Below are 20,233 nucleotides of genomic sequence, written 5' to 3' on the forward strand. Positions count from 1 at the left end.
TATTCATCCAGTTCGACCCGTCCATTTCCGCTTCCGCTGACGTGTGTGAGTCAAAGATGGCGGCGCGCGGAGGGAAACGTGCAGCGGAGAGATCAGCACAGAACAAGGCTAAAAGAGCGAAATTAAACCAGAACAAATCGCCACAAACCGAGAGAAAAACGAAGACGGTGTCATTCGCAGCAGATAATGAAGACGCGAGCGCGAACTCTCCCGCGAGCGTCATCAGCGTCCCGCCGCCCGTCAGCGCGGTGAGTAATACGTCATCACCGCACGTGTTTACAAACTAGACCGTATACATGTTAACCTATGTTGTTCATGTAGTGTAATACTGATGTAAATGAAAACTGAACGCATGTAAACTCTAGAAACAGACGAGAATGTTTACAGGAGAGTAAAGGTCACTTATTGACCTGAACGTCACGTGTCTGTGTGTGTAAGACATAATACAATCTAGTGTTTATATCTTTTCTTACCTATGAGAAGTGATAAACTTCAGTCATGAATGAATCCTGTTGGTTCTTCAGGGCAAATGGACGAACAAAGAGCGAGTTCTGGTCTTTTCTTCTCGCGGGATCAGCTTCAGGACGAGACACCTGATGCTGGACCTCAAGACCATGATGCCGCACAGCAAAGCCGGTAAAACCATGTTAAACCAGCACTAACCAGAACATCACCAGAACATCTGAGATCTCACTCTGTTTGTTTTCCTCCAGACTCCAAAATGGACAGAAAAGACAAACTCTTCGTGGTGAACGAGGTACTTCAGTCGCTTCCACACAAACAGTCTTGAGTGTTTTATTCTTCAGAGCTTTGATTCTCGCCGCTGTTGTGCTTTAGGTGTGTGAAATCAAAAACTGCAACAAGTGCATCTTCTTTGAAGCCAAGAAGAAACAGGATCTCTACATGTGGTGAGAAACGCGTCATTTACACGAGAGCGAGAGTCGTGTGTGCCGAGATCATCTTCACATCGTCTGTTTTTCTGTTTCAGGATCTCAAACGTCCCTCACGGACCCTCGGCCAAATTTCTCGTTCAAAACAGTACAGTTGATATGCAGTGACATATAATCATACAAATGCATCAGTTCCCTTTATAATCAAACCAGCTGTGTTTGCAGCTGTACCTTTAAGACTCCTGTATGTAAATGAGCTGTAATGAGACTGTACATGTGTTTGTGTTTATAGTTCACACTCTGGCTGAGCTGAAGATGACTGGAAACTGTCTGAAAGGCTCCAGGCCACTGCTGTCCTTCGACCCGGTGAGTGAGACACACTTATGGATCTCCTGTGTGATGAAGATGACGGTGATGGTGATGATTGTGACAATGATGATGATTGTGACGTGATGATTGTGACGTGATGATGATGACTGTGATGATGATGACGGAGATGATGATGACGGAGATGATTGTGACGGAGATGATTGTGACGGAGATGATGATGACGGAGATGATGATGACGGAGATGATTGTGACGGAGATGATTGTGACGGAGATGATTGTGACGGAGATGATTGTGACGGAGATGATTGTGACGGAGATGATTGTGACGGAGATGATTGTGACGGAGATGATTGTGACGGAGATGATTGTGATGATGGTGATGGAGATTATAGTGATGATTGACTGTGATGATTATGATGATGATGATGACGGTGATGGAGATGATAGTGATGATGACAGTGATGATTGTGACGGAGATGATTGTGACGGTGATGATGATGATGATGATGGAGATGACAGTGATGATTGACGGTGATGATTGTGACTTGATGATTATGATGATGATGGTGATGGAGATGATTGTGATGATGACAGTGATGATTGTGACGTGATGATGATGACGGTGATGATTATGATGATGGTGATGATGATGATGATGATTGTGACGTGATGATTGTGATGGTGATGACTGTGATGATGATGACAGAGATGATTGTGACGGAGATGATTGTGACGGAGATGATTGTGACGGAGATGATTGTGACGGAGATGATTGTGACGGAGATGATTGTGACGGAGATGATTGTGACGGTGATGATTGTGACGGAGATGATTGTGACGGTGATGATGATGATGATGATGGAGATGACAGTGATGATTGACGGTGATGATTGTGACTTGATGATTATGATGATGATGGTGATGGAGATGATTGTGATGATGACAGTGATGATTGTGACGTGATGATGATGACGGTGATGATTATGATGATGGTGATGATGATGATGATGATTGTGACGTGATGATTGTGATGGTGATGACTGTGATGATGATGACAGAGATGATTGTGACGGAGATGATTGTGACGGAGATGATTGTGACGGAGATGATTGTGACGGAGATGATTGTGACGGAGATGATTGTGACGGAGATGATTGTGACGGTGATGATGATGATGATGATGGAGATGACAGTGATGATTGACGGTGATGATTGTGACTTGATGATTATGATGATGATGGTGATGGAGATGATTGTGATGATGACAGTGATGATTGTGACGTGATGATGATGACGGTGATGATTGTGATGATGATGATGATGATGATGATTGTGACGTGATGATTGTGATGGTGATGACTGTGATGATGATGACAGAGATGATTGTGACGGAGATGATTGTGACGGAGATGATTGTGACGGAGATGATTGTGACGGAGATGATTGTGACGGAGATGATTGTGACGGAGATGATTGTGACGGAGATGATTGTGACGGTGGTGATGGAGATTATAGTGATGATTGACTGTGATGATTATGATGATGATGATGACAGTGATGATTGTGACGGTGATGATGATGATGATGATGATGATGATGGAGATGACAGTGATGATTGTGATGGTGATTGTGACGTGACGATGATGACGGTGATGGAGATTATAGTGATGATTGACGGTGATGATTGTGACGTGATGATGATGACGGTGATGATTATGATGATGGTGATGGAGATGATTGTGATGATGATGATGATGATGATGATGATTGTGACGTGATGATTGTGATGGTGATTATTGTGTTTGTGTGATGATGGTGGTGACGGTTATGGTTATGATTGTGATAATGATATTGTGATGGTGTTGGTTGCGGTGGTGATGAATGTGACGGAGGTGATGATGATGATGATGATGATGATTGTAATGATGTTTTCCTGTCACTTCACAGAAATTCGACAAGGAGCCTCATTACGCGCTGCTGAAGGAACTCTTCACTCAGGTTTATTTCAAAATTAATTTCTCTTTAATTTTCTTCTTTACAACATCTTCAGTTTTAAGGAATTTGATTTTCATCTCAGTTGTCTACATGAATTATATGCACACAACACAAAGTAAATATGTGAAATATGTAGTAATACATTTTCAGTCTACGGTGTTTGAACTGATCATGTTGCTCCTTTAATGCACCATTATTAATGTCACTAGCGTTAATGATCAGAATGGCAGCTTCTCCGGTTTAGCACTGTTCACTACACAAATGTTTTTTTTTTTTGTTTTTTTTTATGCATGTTGCAATGTGTTTGCGTTGAGACTGATGATCGTTGAGCGTCTGATGTTGTTCTCTCAGATCTTCTCCACGCCTCAGTATCACCCCAAGAGTCAGCCGTTCGTGGATCATGTGTTCAGCTTCACCATCGCAGACCACAGAATCTGGTTCAGGAACTATCAGGTGATCTGACACTATCAGAGAACAGAACCTGAACTGATCTGAATAATGACTCTGTTGTCTTCTGTAGAGCTGCTGAAACTGAGTTCGCATCACTGACACTGATTCAAGCGCTGTAGAAATCAAGCTTTTGTTCTGATGTCGTTCACAGATCATTGAAGAAGACGCATCTCTGGTGGAGATCGGCCCTCGCTTCGTCTTGAATCTCATCAAAATATTTCAGGGCAGCTTCGGTGGACCAACACTGTATGAAAACCCTCATTTCCAGTCGCCCAACACGGTAAGAGTTCTGGAGCACCTCAGGGTTTCTGCACGCGTTTCTCTTTACTGACGCCGTGTTTGATGTGTGTTCAGCATCGGCGAATGATCCGACTGGCCACGGCCGCCAAACAGAAAGAGAGGCAGATGGTGAAGGAGATCCGGAAGGAGAAACGCAAAGAGGAACAGGAAGTGATGACGCAGGACGTCACGGATGACGTGTTCGAGACTCCAGCGGAGCCGAAAGCACCTCAGGTCGAGCTGGAGGCTCCAGAACCTCGACGCAGCAAGAAGCTCCGCCTCTCAGAGCTGAAGAAGAGAACGCTGATGAAGCGCAAAGGCCTGCGATGATCACTGCGATCCGATTCAGCTCTGTAGTGTGTTTTTCACATTCGTCTTCATCTTTGTATTGCTGTTTATTTGTTAACAATGCAATGTTAATAAAGCTTTTTATTAATATTCAAAGATGTGTTGATTGATTCGTTGTTCATCAAGATTATGACACTATGTAACTATCAATAATGACCATTTCAGAAATTAAAACAGATGTTTGAATGGTGACTGCGGTTAAATAAGCAGCTGTTTAAGGGTTACTCACATAAAACAAAAACTGCAAATTACATTCACAGAGCGTTTTACAGCGTGTCCTATTCTATTTATTAAGGAGCTCGGTGATTATATTGACTCACTTCATGGGTTATTTATGGAGTGTGCTTCATGAGCGTGTAGGAACCACTTGTTCATGTTTTTGTTTCCGGTCGGACTGTATCGTGGCAGGACCGGAAACATGGCGTTCAACTTCGGCGGCGCGTCAGGCAGCGCTGGTGAGTGGAATTAAACTCTATTATTACATCCCGATAAACATTCATAGTTTCATCTCAAAAGCTGTCAAATATATTCATGAAAACTACAAATCCCTGAAACTCGATTATCGCTGATCGGAGCAGCGCGCGAGCACTCTCATTATTGTTTTTATTCGAGCTGTTGTGTGCTTATTGTTGTATTCATTTGTGTTGTTGTTGTTGATGAAACAGCTTCTGTAAAACACCCGAAATCATCCTTCATCATATTCGCTAATCACCAGCACTAATTATCACATGTGCGCGCCGGGCAACAGTTCGCGCGCTCCCGTCATTCCCTCAGAAGTACACCTTTATATGACGACTAGGGCGACTGTTGTCATGGTTACAGGAGGTCACGAGCTGTTGTCATGGTTACAGGTCTTTCTGGCACTGGCTTTGGAGCCGCGACCACGACATCCGCGTCCACGGGCTTCGGTTTCGGATCCGGTAGCGCGGGTGAGTGTGTGTGTGTGAAGAGTGTGTAGTTTGTGTGTGTGTGTGTGTGTCCAGTGTCTCTAACACTCTTCAGGTCTCTAACTCTCGTGTGTGTCTCTCCTCTGGTCTGTGCGTCAGGATTCGCCGCCGCGGCGCCTGTTAGTTTTGGGGCGTTTGGTTTGGGCCCCGCGGCCCCTGGGTTCAGTTTTGGAGCAGGTAGATCGAGTGTGAGAGGTCGGAGGTCACCGTCATTCATGATTCGTTTACATCACACGCGTTCATGCATGTCTGTCTGTCTTTGTGTCCAATCAGAGGCCTCGTCAGTGACGCTCACACTCGTCCTGTCCATCGCATCATTTCCTGTGTCGCGTCTGCAGTTTCCTCTTCTCATGTCTGTTTCCTGCAGGTGCGTTCGGAGGATTCGGCCCCACGACCACCTCCGCCGGCGCTGGGACCAGCTTCAATTTCTCCACGCCGTCAAACGCAGGTACGCTTGAATCCAGGAAGTGATGCGTGTGTTTGTGTGAGCAGCTCTGACGGGAAGTTGTTCTTGACTCTGCAGGTACGAGTCTCTTCGGAAACACTCAGAACAAGGGCTTCGGCTTCTCGTCGGCTCTGGGTGCGAGTGCGGCGCCGGGGACGGGATTCGGCGCTCTGGGCGGAACCGGACTGGGGTTCGGAGGATTCGGGGGGATCCAGACCAATCAGAACCAACAAGGTGAGACCGGGAGTGACTTCAGTCCAGTCAGATTCATTTCTACTGCGGACTGAAGGGAGATTCCCACAAAACTGTGTTTTCTGCAAGCTGTTTTCCAGGTACATTTAGGTGTTTCTCCAAAAGGGATGTTCACACTGCCGATTTTTGCTCCGATCTGATGTTTTTGTATAGCTGTTCACATTGTTGTTTCAAATGTGGCCAACATCAGATTTCCCGTGTGAACAGATCATGGTTCTGAACTGACCTGTGTACGCAAAAGAACGACACCAACAGGGTTGCCAGGTTTTTACCACAAAATCCATTCGAGTGACGTAAAAATGGTGTGAATTCTGATATGACTGTTCACACTGCGGATACGTTTCAGAACATCTGATCTGCACTGTCAGTCCAAATCCGATTTTTGTACATATCCGATTGAAATCCGATCAGATTTAGCAAGTCTGAACAGCCAAAAATCACATGAAATCCGCTTCGAGCCACAATCATATGAGGTTTGGAACCCTATTCAAATCGCATTTCAGTCTGACCGATTTCACGTGGTTCATGTGACTTTCTCACGAAACGTAAACGTCAGACGTTGTTATAGGAAACATGCTGAAAGTCGCTGCAGAAACAAGGCTGTGTTTTTGCAAAGTGCCGGACGAGCAGAAATTATAACAGACGTGTTTTGAGACCGGCGGAGGAACAACGCTCATACCAGCCTCTGTGTTTCTGCCAACATCATCTGTATTGCAAACCCATCCATGTTGTTGTTGTTGTTGTTGTTGTTGGCGCATACCTACCAACACAGCGTCATTGCCATAGAAACCAACGCAGATATTCCGGAAATTGAAAAAGCACATAAATCGGATCTGAACACTTGCGATACACGGTGTGGACATTAAATTTTTTAGATCAGATTACAATCGGATACACGAATAATCGGGTTTGAACTGACCGTCTGAACGAGGCTTTAGTGGCACGGATGGGAATTGAAGAGATCAGATTCATGTGGTTTGTACTGTTCACACTGTCATGGGAAACGGATACGAGTCACAAATTCAGATTGGGGCCACATTTTCCTGCAGTGTGAATGTAGCCTTGGAGACTCCAAAAGGACACCAAATAAATCGTATGATATAAGGAGTCCATATAATCCATTAATGTATGCACACCAAAACACATTACAGAAAAAAACATTTCTGAATTCATGTACAGTACAACATTAAAGAGCTTGTGTACTGAACAGAAACGCATCAATATAACAGACACGCGTGTGTTTGCTGGACGTCACTGCAGTCATCTTTACCCTCAGTTCAGTCCTCCTCTATAAAAACTACTAGCGAGACGCTGGTTTGCTCTGTCCAGACTAGAATCGTGGTTTGCGTATCATCTGGCCGTACAGCGGTGTTTCGTTCAGTCTGAGGCGTGAGGCTCTTCAGAAACAAACAAGTCTCTGTTCTCTGATCAGCCTGGATTTCTTTACATTAGCTCAGTTTTGTTGTTTGAATGAATTCTGGATCATCGTACTGAAAACTTTCCCAGAGTTTAGTGGCTTATAATGATTTGATGATCGAGAAATCTGAATAGAGTTAGAATAGAAATCACCGCCTTCCAGAGTCACAGGTGATAAACTCCTGAATTCAAACATCATGTGACTTTGTGACGTAAATTACGTTAACGCAACTTCACAAGCTTCAGTGTTTTATTTGACAAGGATTTTAAAATCATAACATTGACTAAAAACTCAATAGAGTCATTATTCAGTTCAGAGTTCAGAGTTCAGGCCTGTAGATCATTCGCTTTGTTCTGAAACAGGGACTTAATTATGATGTTGCATTTTCTTCGTTCAGTTCTAGTGTGTTTTTGATTTATGATCCAGCTGGGTCTGATCGCAGCAGAACCGCTCGAGTGTCCGACACCACCTCGATCAGGTGATCTCCGACTGATTGTTTTGGTGTGGATCCGAGCAAAGATGCCGTGATCATAAACGAAACCGAATGAACCAGATTAATAAACAAACACTGTGTGTGTGTGTGTGTGTGTGTGTGTGTGTGTAGGTGTAGGTGGGCTGTTCAGCCAGCAGGCGTCTCAGTCCAGTCAGCTGTATAACACGGCCAGCGCTCTCTCCGCCCCGTCGGTCCTCAGCGATGAGCGCGACTCCATTCTGGCCAAGTGGAACCAGCTGCAGGCGTTCTGGGGCGTGGGGAAGGGTTACTTCAGCAGCAGCGCCCCGCCCGTGGAGTTCAGCCAGGAGAACCCCTTCTGCCGCTTCAAGGTGCTGCTGATGATGATCTCTAACACACACACTGACGCTTTATTGGCATAACAGCTTAAGTTATAAAATGTTCTGGATAAGTTAGGGAGATTTTCAGTATGTCTGTTTCTGTCTGTCCATCTCTCTGTCCGGGTCAGGCGGTGGGCTACAGCTGTGTTCCCGGTGTGAAGGATGAGGATGGGTTAGTGGCTCTGGCTCTCAATAAGAAGGAAGCAGACGTTCGCTCTCAGCAGCAGCAGTTGGTGGAATCGCTGCACAGGGTTCTGGGAGGAAATCAGACGCTGACGGTGAACGTGGAGGGAGTGCGAGCGTTACCTGACGACCAGTGAGACTGACCTCTGACCTCGGCCTTGTTTCATTTTAAATACAATGATTTAAAAGCTTGTGCTGTACGGCAGCGCTTCTCAATCTGGGAGACGCAGAAAATGTGAAAACACACTGACAGCATTTAAAAGCTTTTTTTTTTATGTAGTTGTTAAAAAACAGAAGTCTAGCACACAAATGAGTTCATATGTAATAACAGGATGCCTGAAATACGCTGACGGATCTGAAGAATCTCTCCTGTCTGCGCAGAACGGAGGTGATCGTGTATCTGGTGGAGCGTTCTCCGAACGGCACGTCCAAGCGAGTTCCCGCGTCCACGCTCTACAACTACATGGAGCAGATGAATGTGAAGTCTCAGCTGCAGCAGCTGGGCGTCTTCATGACCGTCAGTCGGACCGCGCTGACGCCGGCGCAGCTCAAGCAGCTGCTGCAGAACCCGCCCGCAGGTACGACACGCGTCAGGTGTTACACACACGTCAGGTGTTACACACACGTGTGCTGATGAGGAACGCCGCTGAAGCTGTGTGTGTGTGTGTGTGTGTGTGTGTGTGTGCAGGTGTGGACCCCATCATCTGGGAACAGGCCAAAGTGGACAATCCAGACCCAGAGAAGTGCGTCTCATCAATGGCTCATCGTTTGATCTGACGTTCATGTGATCATGTGACATCATGTGCGCTGTGATTTTCCCGCTCAGGTTGATTCCAGTGCCCATGGTGGGCTTCAAAGAGCTGCTGCGCAGACTGAAGATCCAGGATCAGATGACCAAACAGCACCAGACCCGAGTGGACGTGAGTGAGACGCACAGAGACGCGCCGCGCCGCGCTCGCTGATGTCATCGCATCACTGGCTCTCTCTCTCTGCTGTCTTTCAGATCATCTCCAACGACATCAGCGAACTGCAGAGAAATCAGGCCACGACCGCCGCCAAAATCACACAGTACAAGCGCAAGCTCATGGACCTCTCGCACAGAGTCCTGCAGGTACGGCACGACACGTCATTCAGCTCAACGCACACACACACACACACTCAGATCCCTTCTCGCTCGTTCCAGGTGCTGATTAAACAGGAAGTTCAGAGGAAGAGCGGTTACGCCATCCAACTGGATGAGGAGCATCTGAGAGTTCAGCTGGACACCATCCAATCAGAGCTCAACGCTCCCACACAGTTCAAGGTGTGAAACGCACTGACCGCACTAATACTGTTGAACACACACTCGTGAGCCGGATCACTGGAGACACACGGATCACCCGGATCATGTTTCTGTTGCTTGTTTTGCAGGTTTTGTTTAGGATTATACAGAGAAAATATCATTAACCTGATTGATCTCACACTCACTGATACAGTCAAACACGTGTGTGTGTGTGTGTGTGTGTGTGTGTTCCAGGGGCGACTGAATGAACTCATGTCTCAGATTCGGATGCAGAATCATTTCGGAGCCGTTCGTTCAGAGGAGCGTTACCGTGTTGATGCCGACCTGCTGAGAGAAATCAAACAGGCGAGTTCATGTTAAAGGATTAGTTCACTTCTGAATTAAAATTTCCTGATAATTTACTCTCCTCCATGTCATCCAAGATGTTCATGTCTTTCTTTCTTCAGTGGAAAAGAAATTAAGGTTTTTGAGGAAAACATTTCAGATTTTTCTCCTTATAGTGGACTTCACCGGGCACCAAACAGTTGAAGGTCAAAATTACAGTTTCAGGTCAAAGTTTGAACTAAATTGTCATATACAATATGCTAGTGCAAGTATATAACAATTAGTTCAAACTTTGACCTGTGGAGGGCAGTAATACAGTTAGCAGTGTCTACACTGGTGGAATTCAAATAGAGAAGAAGAAGAGAGTTAGTTCAAGATGAGCATTTATTGTTAAAAAGTATAGCATTTTACATTTTTTTTAGAAAATGTCCGATGGTTTCTCTAGATGAGACTCTTATTCCTCGTCTGGGAACATGTAGAGCTCTTTGAAGCTGCACTGAAACTGACATTTGGACCTTCAACCCGTTGAACCCCAGTGAAGTCCACTATATGGAGAAAAATCCTGGAATGATTTCCTTCATTTCTTTTCCACTGAAGAAAGAAAGACATGAACATCTTGGATGACATGGAGGAGAGTAGATTATCAGGAAATGTTAATTCAGAAGTGAACTATTTAAGTTCAGCAGTATTTTGTGGAGTTTGGCTCTTTCACTCCTGAACACACCGTATGGAGCGTCACTCAAACTCACTGTAGAGATGATTCACTTTATTTAAAACCATAGAAAACACAACTGTGCCTGATGTCACTGACCGCTGCCTTCTGTTTTCAGCATCTGAAGCATCAGCAGGAGGGTTTGAGTCACCTGATTAGTGTCATTAAAGACGATCTGAACGACATCAAGACGATCGAAGACGGACTTCACGACAGCATTCACGGGCGCAGCAGCAAACTCAGCTGACGTCCGTTCACTCCGTCTGTTACATCCCGAACATGAACCGATCCCGTTCTCTGGACGTGAGACAAACTCATGAGGATTGTAATGTTGCAGATTTGAGTTGGAGCAGCGCATTTATTTTTACTTGTGCGTGTGAATGTGTGCCTTCAGTCAGCTGGAGTGTTTTACTGTGTCTTTGATTAATAAAGTTTCACTGTATGAATTTCACGCGTTTGGCTGATTTGAGCATGTATGAAAGTTAAAGCACTGAGAAACACCATGGCCTTTAGTAAAGTAAACGGCAGGGAAACATTCAGACACGTCTGCATCCGTACAGTCGCTGCTCTTGTCGAGCGTTTGGCCAGACGTCTCGTCTCATTCTGGTGACGGCGGCTCTTCCCTCTCTCCTCTAGATTGTTCCACCAGGCGAAAGGCCTCCATGAACTCGTTGATGTCGATGCTGCCGTCCTTGTTGAAGTCGATGCTCTCGGCCAGGTCCGCGATGGCTTTATCGCTGATGTCCGTCTGCAGGTGCGAGCTCAGCAGCTTCCACGTCTGATGAAACTCCTCAAACGAGATCAGACCTGAACGCATGAATCTGATTACACTCTATACTCAGAACACGTCTGTTAGTCTTTTCACCTTCAGGTAGATTAGGTTCATAACAAACGGCTGATCTGATCACCTGAATGGTCCGTGTCGATCATTCTGAAGATGCTCTCCAGGTTTGAGTGATGTTTGTACAGCGTCTCCAGTAGACTCGCGTTAGCAATCTGACAGAATGAATCAAACACACCTTTACTGACACTGGATTATTGATGATCGTTGAGTTCTGACGGTTTTTACTGTATTTTTCATCTCATAAATGCAGCCTTGGTGAGCAGAAGAGGAGACTTTCAAAATATTTAAAAATATTAATTCCACTGTATGTTAATATATGTAAATTGAGAGTCCGTATAAAGTTATGCCATAATAAACATGCTCTGTCCTTTAGTTTGACTTCACTGAATCTTCTGCTCTTTTGTCTGATGAAAGTCCTGAAATGATTCTCAAAGCTTGTGACAGTTTTGTGTTCTCTGAGCTCACCTCTGTGTTTGGCTGGACGGACAGCTGGTTGAACCAGTCGTGGTAGTTGAGCATCCCGTCCCGTGTGCTGCTGGTCACCAGCTGAGCCCTCAGGACCCTCCACGGGAGACTGAGCCGCAGAACCTTCTCCACGGCCATGGCCCAGTGCTTCAGAGAGATCAGACCTCGACCACAGAGAGCAGGGCGATTCAGAAACCAGCTAATGCCACACGCCCGGGTACGTTTACAGAGAAAGTGTGTGTGTGTGTGTGTGTGTGTGTGTGTGTGTGGTGGGGGGGGGGGGTACCTGTGCACTGGGGGTCATATTCCTGAAATTCTCGAATCAGGCCAGATTTGTGTGTGAACAGCTGCATCCTCAGAGCCTGTAATGCAGAACGTTCTGTTCGTCCCACACTAAACACACACACACACACACACAATAATGTTTTACACACATTATCCCACTAAATCTGAGACTATAATAAAACATTTCAGACAACTGCACATGATTTAAAGTAGAGTTTAGCTATCACACTCTTCATGTAGCTAAGAAAGACGATTTCAGATTTCACTACTGCAGACATCAGCTGTGTGTGTGTGTGTGTGTGTGTGTGTGTGTGTGTGTGTGTGTGTGTGTGTGTGTGTGTGTGTGTGTGTGTGTGTGTGTGTGTGTGTGTGTGTGTGTGTGTGTGTGTGTACCTCTGTCTGAGTGTGAGCTCTCGTGTCGATCTGCTGGCCTGAAACAGTTTGAAGTGAGGAATGAGGTCAGGGCCCAAACGAATATAAGCGCCTCTGTTACTGCCCACATCATAGTAATTAGAGGCTGAAAATATTGTCACAACCTGCAAATGCAAAAGAATCAACCCTTCAGAACGGATGGATGGATGGATGGATGGATGGATGGATGGATGGATGGATGGATGGATGGATGGATGGATGGATGGATGGATTGATGATAGGTGGATGGATGGATGGATTGATGATGGGTGGATTGATGGATGGATGGGTGGATGGATTGATGATAGGTGGATGGATGATGGATGGATGGATGGATGATGGGTGGATGGATGGATGGATGGATTGATGATAGGTGGATGGATGATGGATGGATGGGTGGATTGATGGATGGATGGGTGGATGGATTGATGATAGGTGGATGGATGATGGATGGATGGATGATGGGTGGATGGATGGATGGATTGATGATAGGTGGATGGATGGATGATGGGTGGATGGATGGATGATGGATGGGTGGATTGATGGATGGATGGGTGGATGGATTGATGATAGGTGGATGGATGATGGATGGATGGATGATGGGTGGATTGATGGATGGATGGATGGATGGATTGATGATAGGTGGATGGATGATGGATGGATGGATGGATGATGGGTGGATGGATGATGGATGATGGATGGATGGGTGGATGGATGGATGGATTGATGATGGATGGATGGATGGCTGGATGGATGGATGGATGGATGGATGGATGGATGGATGGATTGATGGATGGATGGATGATGGATGGATGGATGATGGGTGGATGGATGGATGATGGATGGATGGATGATGGGTGGATGGATGGATGGATGGATGGATGATGGATGGATGGATGGATGATGGGTGGATGGATGGATGGATGATGGATGGATGGATGGATGGATGATGGGTGGATTGATGGATGGATGGGTGGATGGATTGATGATAGGTGGATGGATGATGGATGGATGGATGATGGGTGGATGGATGGATGGATTGATGATAGGTGGATGGATGATGGATGGATGGATGGATGATGGGTGGATGGATGGATGGATGGATGGATGGGTGGATGGATTGATGATAGGTGGATGGATGATGGATGGATGGATGGATGATGGGTGGATTGATGGATGGATGGATGGATGGATTGATGATAGGTGGATGGATGATGGATGGATGGATGGATGATGGGTGGATGGATGGATGGATGATGGATGGGTGGATGGATGGATGGATTGATGATGGATGGATGATGGATGGATGATGGATGGATGGATGGATGGATGGATGATGGATGGGTGGATGGATGGATGATGGATGGGTGGATGATGGGTGGATGGATGGATGGATGATGGATGGATGGATGGATGGATGATGGATGGATGGATGGATGATGGGTGGATGATGGATGGATGGATGGATGGATAATGGGTGGATGGATGGATGGGTGGGTGGATGGATGGATGGATGATGGGTGGATTGATGGATGGATGGATGGATTGATGATAGGTGGATGGATGGATGGATGGATGATGGGTTGATGGATGGATGGATGGATGGATGGGTTGATGATAGGTGGATGGATGATGGATGGATGGATGGATGGATGATGGATGGATGGATGGATGGATGATGGATGGCTGGATGGATGGATGGATGGATGGATGGATGGATGGATGGATGGATGGATTGATGATGGATGGATGATGGATGGATGGATGGATGGATGGATGGATGGATGGATGATGGATGGGTGGATGGATGGATGGATGGATGATGGGTGGATGGATGGATGATGGATGGATGGATGGATGGATAATGGGTGGATGGATGGATGGATGGATGGATGGGTGGGTGGATGGATGGATGGATGGATGGATGGATGGATGGATGGATGGATGGATGGATGGATGATGGGTGGATTGATGGATGGATGGGTGGATGGATTGATGATGGATGGATGATGGGTGGATGGATGGATGGGTGGGTGGATGGATGGATGGATGATGGGTGGATTGATGGATGGATGGGTGGGTGGATGGACGGATGGATGATGGGTGGATTGATGGATGGATGGGTGGATGGATTGATGATGGATGGATGATGGGTGGATGGATGGATGATGGGTGGATTGATGGATGGATGGGTGGGTGGATGGATGGATGGATGATGGGTGGATGGATGGATGGATGGATGGGTGGGTGGATGGATGGATGGATGATGGGTGGATTTGATGGATGGATGGGTGGATGGATTGATGATGGATGGATGATGGGTGGATGGATGGATGGATGGGTGGATTGATGGATGGATGGGTGGGTGGGTGGATGGATGGATGGATGATGGGTGGATGGATGGATGATGGGTGGATTGATGGATGGATGGGTGGGTGGATGGATGGATGGATGATGGGTGGATGGATGGATGATGGGTGGATTGATGGATGGATGGGTGGGTGGATGGATGGATGGATGATGGGTGGATGGATGGATGGATGGATGGATGGGTGGGTGGATGGATGGATGGATGATGGGTGGATTTGATGGATGGATGGGTGGATGGATTGATGATGGATGGATGATGGATGATGGGTGGATGGATGGATGGGTGGGTGGATGGATGGATGGATGATGGGTGGATTTGATGGATGGATGGGTGGATGGATTGATGATGGATGGATGATGGGTGGATGGATGGATGGATGGGTGGATGGATTGATGATGGATGGATGATGGGTGGATGGATGGATGGATGGATGGATGGATGGATGGGTAAATGCTCACCCTGCCATTGTGGCAGAATTCATATCCTTCCTGTTTGCACTCATGTGATCTGATGAGCAGCTTCAGTTTGTGTCTGTCCAGCACTTCCTGTGTGACGTCCGGCCCCCAGTAACACCCGCCTCCTCGAACCTCATTCGGGACACAACCGTTCTGAGACATCGGGTCACTCCACAGAACATCCACTATCTGCAGTGTGTGAGACACAAACACTTTAACAATCTGGTGGATCAAAGCAGATTCTTCAGATAAATTCTGCTGTCCTTAATGATCCTTTCTGCTCAAAACATTTGATTGGTTGTTGATGTGCTAAATTACGGTAAACGACAACACAAGCCAAACACGGTTACGTCACCAATACAACACCAAACTAAAGTACCATGATATTTCCATGGTTTATTTGGTTTTATACCATGGTAATACCGTGGTATTCTTTAAAGTAAATTATGGTAATCACTCAGTACCACGGCATATATAAAAGTACCATGATATTACCATCTGATTTCACCACTGTACTATGGTACTGCCACAGTGGTTCTGTCTAAGGTTTTCCTCAGATTTGTTTGGTCATACTGTGATAGAGTGAGAGAAACAGAGAAAGACGGGAGTGAGTGAAAGAGTGTGTGTGTGTTTCACTGTCATGAGATCCTCAAGTTCAGTGTTTTCACCTGTTTCCATTCATCCGCGTCCGTCTCCTGAACCTCCGCAGAATAAAGCTCCGAGTCGGATGACAGACTGAGACCCGCCAGTCGACGTCTCTCTCGCAGCTCCTCGTCGACGGACCGGCCCGTCCGGCCGGACCCCGAGTGCACCGAATGCCGCGGGAGCTCCTGTCTGGGCCGCACCGGTGTGCCGTGAGTCAGAGACTGAACTCTCCTCCGGCCCATGCTGAAGTCATCGTCGTCGTCTCCGTCTGGGTCGAGAGCCGCTTCCTTCGGCCTCTCTGATGCTTCTCTCCTCTTCAGGGGCCGGAGAGCCGAAACGAACTGAGGGAAAGCGGCCAGAGGAGAATGATTGACACACATGGAACACAACAACATCCTTCAATCGATTTCACACTACTGCTGAAGCGCAGCGTACTCGCTGACGGTCCAGTTTGCCGATCAGATTCAAGTCCGTCTTGTCAGAAATTCCTCCGTGTAGAATCAGAACCTTCTGGTCGATCACTGTCGCCAGTGGCAAACAGCTGAAGATCTTCTGCAGAAGTTTAAGAATCATTTTCCCATGAACCTGTGAGGACAACAGAGACAAGCTGCTCTTTCATGTCATGGTTGTTTTGAGTTCTCTAACAGATCTTCAGATGAAGTGTGACGGTAGAATCGTGTTTTTATAAATTCAGGATTTAGTTTGGTTCTGTGTGAAGGAAATGCCACATCAGAGATGCTTTGAGGTTCGTGCACATCAGTTATGTTAACTGTAAGGTTTTAATAATCGTTAGAGTTAGGAATAAGAATAGTGAAGTCCACCCCACAGCTATAAGTGTTCGTGAAAGTATGAATGGACAGACGAGTGGAAGGTGTGAATCCTCTTAGAGAAGGCGTGTGCAATCCTGCTGGAGGGCTGCAGACTTTAGCTCTAATCCTAATTAAACGAAGCTCAGCCAGCTAACGAAGGTCTCCAGGATCACAAGAAACTTGCAAGCGGGGGAGTTTGGAGCTAAACTTTGAAGCAGGATTGAACAAACTATAACAATAACTACATTATTATCCACACAAGCGGACAATATCATTCTGCTTATAAGGGCTGCAGTCTTTATCTGTGTCTTTAAATGCTCAAGCTCTTTAAAGAGGTCCTATAATGCTCTTTCACAAGATGTAATATCAGTCTCAGAATGTGTGTGTGAAGTTTCAGCTCAAAATCCCCCACAGATCATTTATTATAGCTTGTCAAATTTGCCTCTATTTGGGTGTGAGCAAAAACACGCCATTTTTGTGTGTGTCCCTTTAAATGCAAATGAGCTGCTGCTCCAGAAGGGGCGGAGCTTTAACAGCTCAACAACAACAAAGCTGGAGAATCTCACGCAGCCAAAATGAGGAAAGTGTTCAGCCTTACATTGTTCAAACCGGAGTCGACACTGATGGAGAGACTCAGGAAGAAGTTACAACTTTTAGACGTTTCTGAATGGTTAGTGGATAAATTGATGTAGTTGCTGTGGAGTTGATTCAACTCATCCACTAGCATGTGCCGTCATGTTCATCTTTTGTGTTGAATTGACCCTCGTTTGGCGTAAAATAACGGCATGTCAACAACACTCGACTACAACAACTCTTCCTCTTCTCTAAAGCAGCCCAACATGGCCCCGCCCCCTTTGTTGTGTGTTCTCGGGGGCGGGGTTTACGTACATTTTAGGGTTTGTGATGTCACCAATGTGAGAATAAGCTTGTTGTAGTCCTTAAACAGAATTCTGTAAAAGAAAATCTCTCCTTTGCATTGAACTTTGAGCGTCGTAACTTTGCAGATGTTGTTTACGATCAAACAGCAACATTACACACTAACTGAAGTTAAAAAAGTCACATCATAATCAACCACCCCTTTAAAGCAGGATGGGTTCTGATTGGCTGTCTGCGTTTTTATCGTTCATCAACTGGAAAAAAAATAATTCTGAAAGTGATATCGTTCCTCAGTGGCGTTTTCGTTGTTGTTGTGCTGTGGACTCTTCTATAACTATATCTTTATTGTTATCATGATAGTTATTGTCCTTCTTGTCTTTAGAGATGAGCGGCAGACGTTTCACTCACCTGATATTTCCCTAGAACTTCCTTAGTGAAGCCGTATCTGCAAAAAAAAAAAAGTTTCCTTCTTACAATCTTATTTAAAATGCACATAAATACATTTCTACCTGAATTTTTTGCTTGTAAATACAAATCTAGGTTATGTTTATCCATAAGATCTCCACCTCAGATTAACGATGTGGTCCTCGTGGTTTCCTCGGTTCAGGTGCACGTCGTGTGGATACAGCAACAGGAACGCAAACAGAACCAACAGAATCTCCATGGACTCTTTCCCTCTGTCCACAAAGTCACCGTTGAAGACGTACGGCGTCTCCGCTGAAGGAAAACCATTCTAGTGTTGAACAAAAATCTGTTACTGGCACATTCAAATGCAGTGAATTGTGGGCATCAGAATTTTACTAACTTTGTAAAAGACCAGCAGCAGATCCTCCAGATGGCCGTGTAAGTCACCTGCATGAGAATTAAATGACATTTTGTCGCCTTAAAAACGTGTTACGTCGTAAGACGGCTTGAGAATGAGGTGTGGATGTGTTCTCTCACCACAGATGGTGATCTCTTTGTGTTTGCAGGTGCACACGTGACTGATGTTGGGCATCAAGCGCAGAAGCGTCCAGGTCTTGCCCAGCAGCTGCAGGACGTACCGGGCGTGAAGCTTCTAAAGAGAAGATCCAACAAGAGCTTGTCACGGACAGACGATAAAGACATTCATTCAGTCCCGCGGTTCTGTGCTGATTCTGTGACCCGTACATGGAGCTATTCTGCTGCTTCCATAGAAATGATCGTACTTGTTTGTTTTTGAAGGCGTCCACCAGCTCAGTGACGTTGGAGATGGTCAGCGGGAAGGAGAGATGTGGGCCGGCGTAGACGTCTGGAACCTCAATGTCCTTGTAACAGAACTGTTTCTCCCACTCCACGTCCTGAAACGCGTCACTCTCGCGAAACATCTGGGAGACCAGATTCCCTGAGAGAGACGGACTCGGTTACGCCGATCACTTCATGAGACGAGACACAGTTGAAGAGCTTGAGAAGTTTCTTACTTTGGCTGCTGGCAGAAGTGAAATGATCCATCAGGTAACCGAAGAAATTGTACAGCTGTGAAGACACAAACAGCACGAGCATGATTCATGTGTAAAGACGCAGAAAACGGATGTTAACACTGAAAGATTGTGCTCATTTACAAAACCCGCGGATCAGAAGTCTCTGGAGTGTCTGTAAGTCTGTGCTTCATTACCGCTGGAGAGACGTGACTGTACAGAACATGTTTTCACCTTGATATGATCCTGTTGTCCAGAATACTCTATAGACTGAAAGATGTTCCAGGAGCAGCGGCGTCGCATTTCCAGCCGCGCCGCATACTGACGGTACCAGCGCTGGATGAGCAGCGCCGCCCGCATCGCTGGACAGAGAGAGAGAGACAGATGGATGGATGGATGGATGGAGCGATGGATGGATGGATGGATGGATGGGGCGAAAGATGGATGGACAAATGGACAGACAGATGGATGGATGGATGGATGGATGGATGGATGTACATAGATAGATGGACGAATGGACAGACGGATGGATGGATGGATGGATGGATGGATGGATGAATGGATGGAGAGACAGACAGATGGATGGATGTACAGAGATGGATGGATGGAGCAAAAGATGGATGGACAAATGGACAGACGGATGGATGGATGGATGATAGATAGATAGGTGGACAGAGGTAGAAGGATGGATAAATGGATGGATGGATGGATGGATGAATGGATGGATGGATGTACAAAGAGAGATGGATGGATGGATGGATGGATGGATGGATGGATGAATGGATGGACAGACGGATGGATGGATGGATGGAGAGGCGGATGGATGGAGAGGCAGACAGATGGACAGACAGATGGATGGAGAGGCAGAAGGATAGATGGAGGGACAGATAGATGTACAGAAAGGGCAGATGGACGGATGGATGGATGTACAGAGAGAGGTGGATGGACGAA

At 46.1% G+C, this 20,233-nt stretch overlaps 3 protein-coding genes across 4 annotated transcripts; 2 read left to right on the plus strand and 1 right to left on the minus strand.

Annotated features, from left to right (window-relative positions):
- The first annotated feature begins 56 nt into the window (after positions 1–56).
- On the plus strand, positions 57–4,378 carry bxdc2 (brix domain containing 2). The gene is made up of 10 exons (XM_067375056.1): positions 57–248; positions 525–636; positions 714–757; positions 838–908; positions 989–1,038; positions 1,183–1,256; positions 3,168–3,218; positions 3,567–3,668; positions 3,817–3,945; positions 4,020–4,378. Exons 1-10 carry the CDS (start codon positions 57–59, stop codon positions 4,272–4,274), a joined length of 1,080 nt encoding a protein of 359 aa, XP_067231157.1. The 3' UTR covers positions 4,275–4,378.
- Positions 4,379–4,667: 289 nt separating this feature from the next.
- Positions 4,668–11,085, plus strand: nup54 (nucleoporin 54). Of its 2 annotated transcripts, XM_067375054.1 has the most exons (13): positions 4,668–4,747; positions 5,144–5,221; positions 5,607–5,687; positions 5,763–5,918; positions 7,958–8,175; positions 8,313–8,500; positions 8,749–8,945; positions 9,056–9,110; positions 9,194–9,287; positions 9,371–9,478; positions 9,551–9,670; positions 9,884–9,994; positions 10,804–11,084. In XM_067375054.1, the coding sequence occupies exons 1-13, from the start codon at positions 4,711–4,713 to the stop codon at positions 10,930–10,932; spliced, it is 1,572 nt and encodes a 523-aa protein (XP_067231155.1). In that variant the 5' UTR covers positions 4,668–4,710; the 3' UTR covers positions 10,933–11,084. The 2 variants fall into 2 exon arrangements, with proteins under 2 accessions (XP_067231155.1, XP_067231156.1); XM_067375055.1 differs by lacking the exon at positions 5,144–5,221 and having other exon boundaries at positions 4,677–4,747; positions 10,804–11,085.
- A 156-nt stretch (positions 11,086–11,241) lies between these two features.
- Positions 11,242–19,763, minus strand: LOC137012062 (serine/threonine-protein phosphatase with EF-hands 2-like). Its single transcript, XM_067375065.1, has 15 exons — positions 19,517–19,763; positions 19,286–19,340; positions 19,034–19,209; positions 18,789–18,903; positions 18,652–18,698; positions 18,413–18,579; positions 18,255–18,291; positions 16,597–16,746; positions 16,185–16,502; positions 15,520–15,705; positions 12,673–12,815; positions 12,281–12,387; positions 11,995–12,158; positions 11,594–11,681; positions 11,242–11,492 (listed from the first exon to the last, which is right to left on the minus strand). Exons 1-15 carry the CDS (start codon positions 19,640–19,642, stop codon positions 11,284–11,286), a joined length of 2,088 nt encoding a protein of 695 aa, XP_067231166.1. The 5' UTR covers positions 19,643–19,763; the 3' UTR covers positions 11,242–11,283.
- Positions 19,764–20,233: the final 470 nt, after the last annotated feature.

Source organism: Chanodichthys erythropterus, chromosome 22 (assembly GCF_024489055.1).
Source record: "Chanodichthys erythropterus isolate Z2021 chromosome 22, ASM2448905v1, whole genome shotgun sequence".
NCBI classification, from domain to species: domain Eukaryota; kingdom Metazoa; phylum Chordata; class Actinopteri; order Cypriniformes; family Xenocyprididae; genus Chanodichthys; species Chanodichthys erythropterus.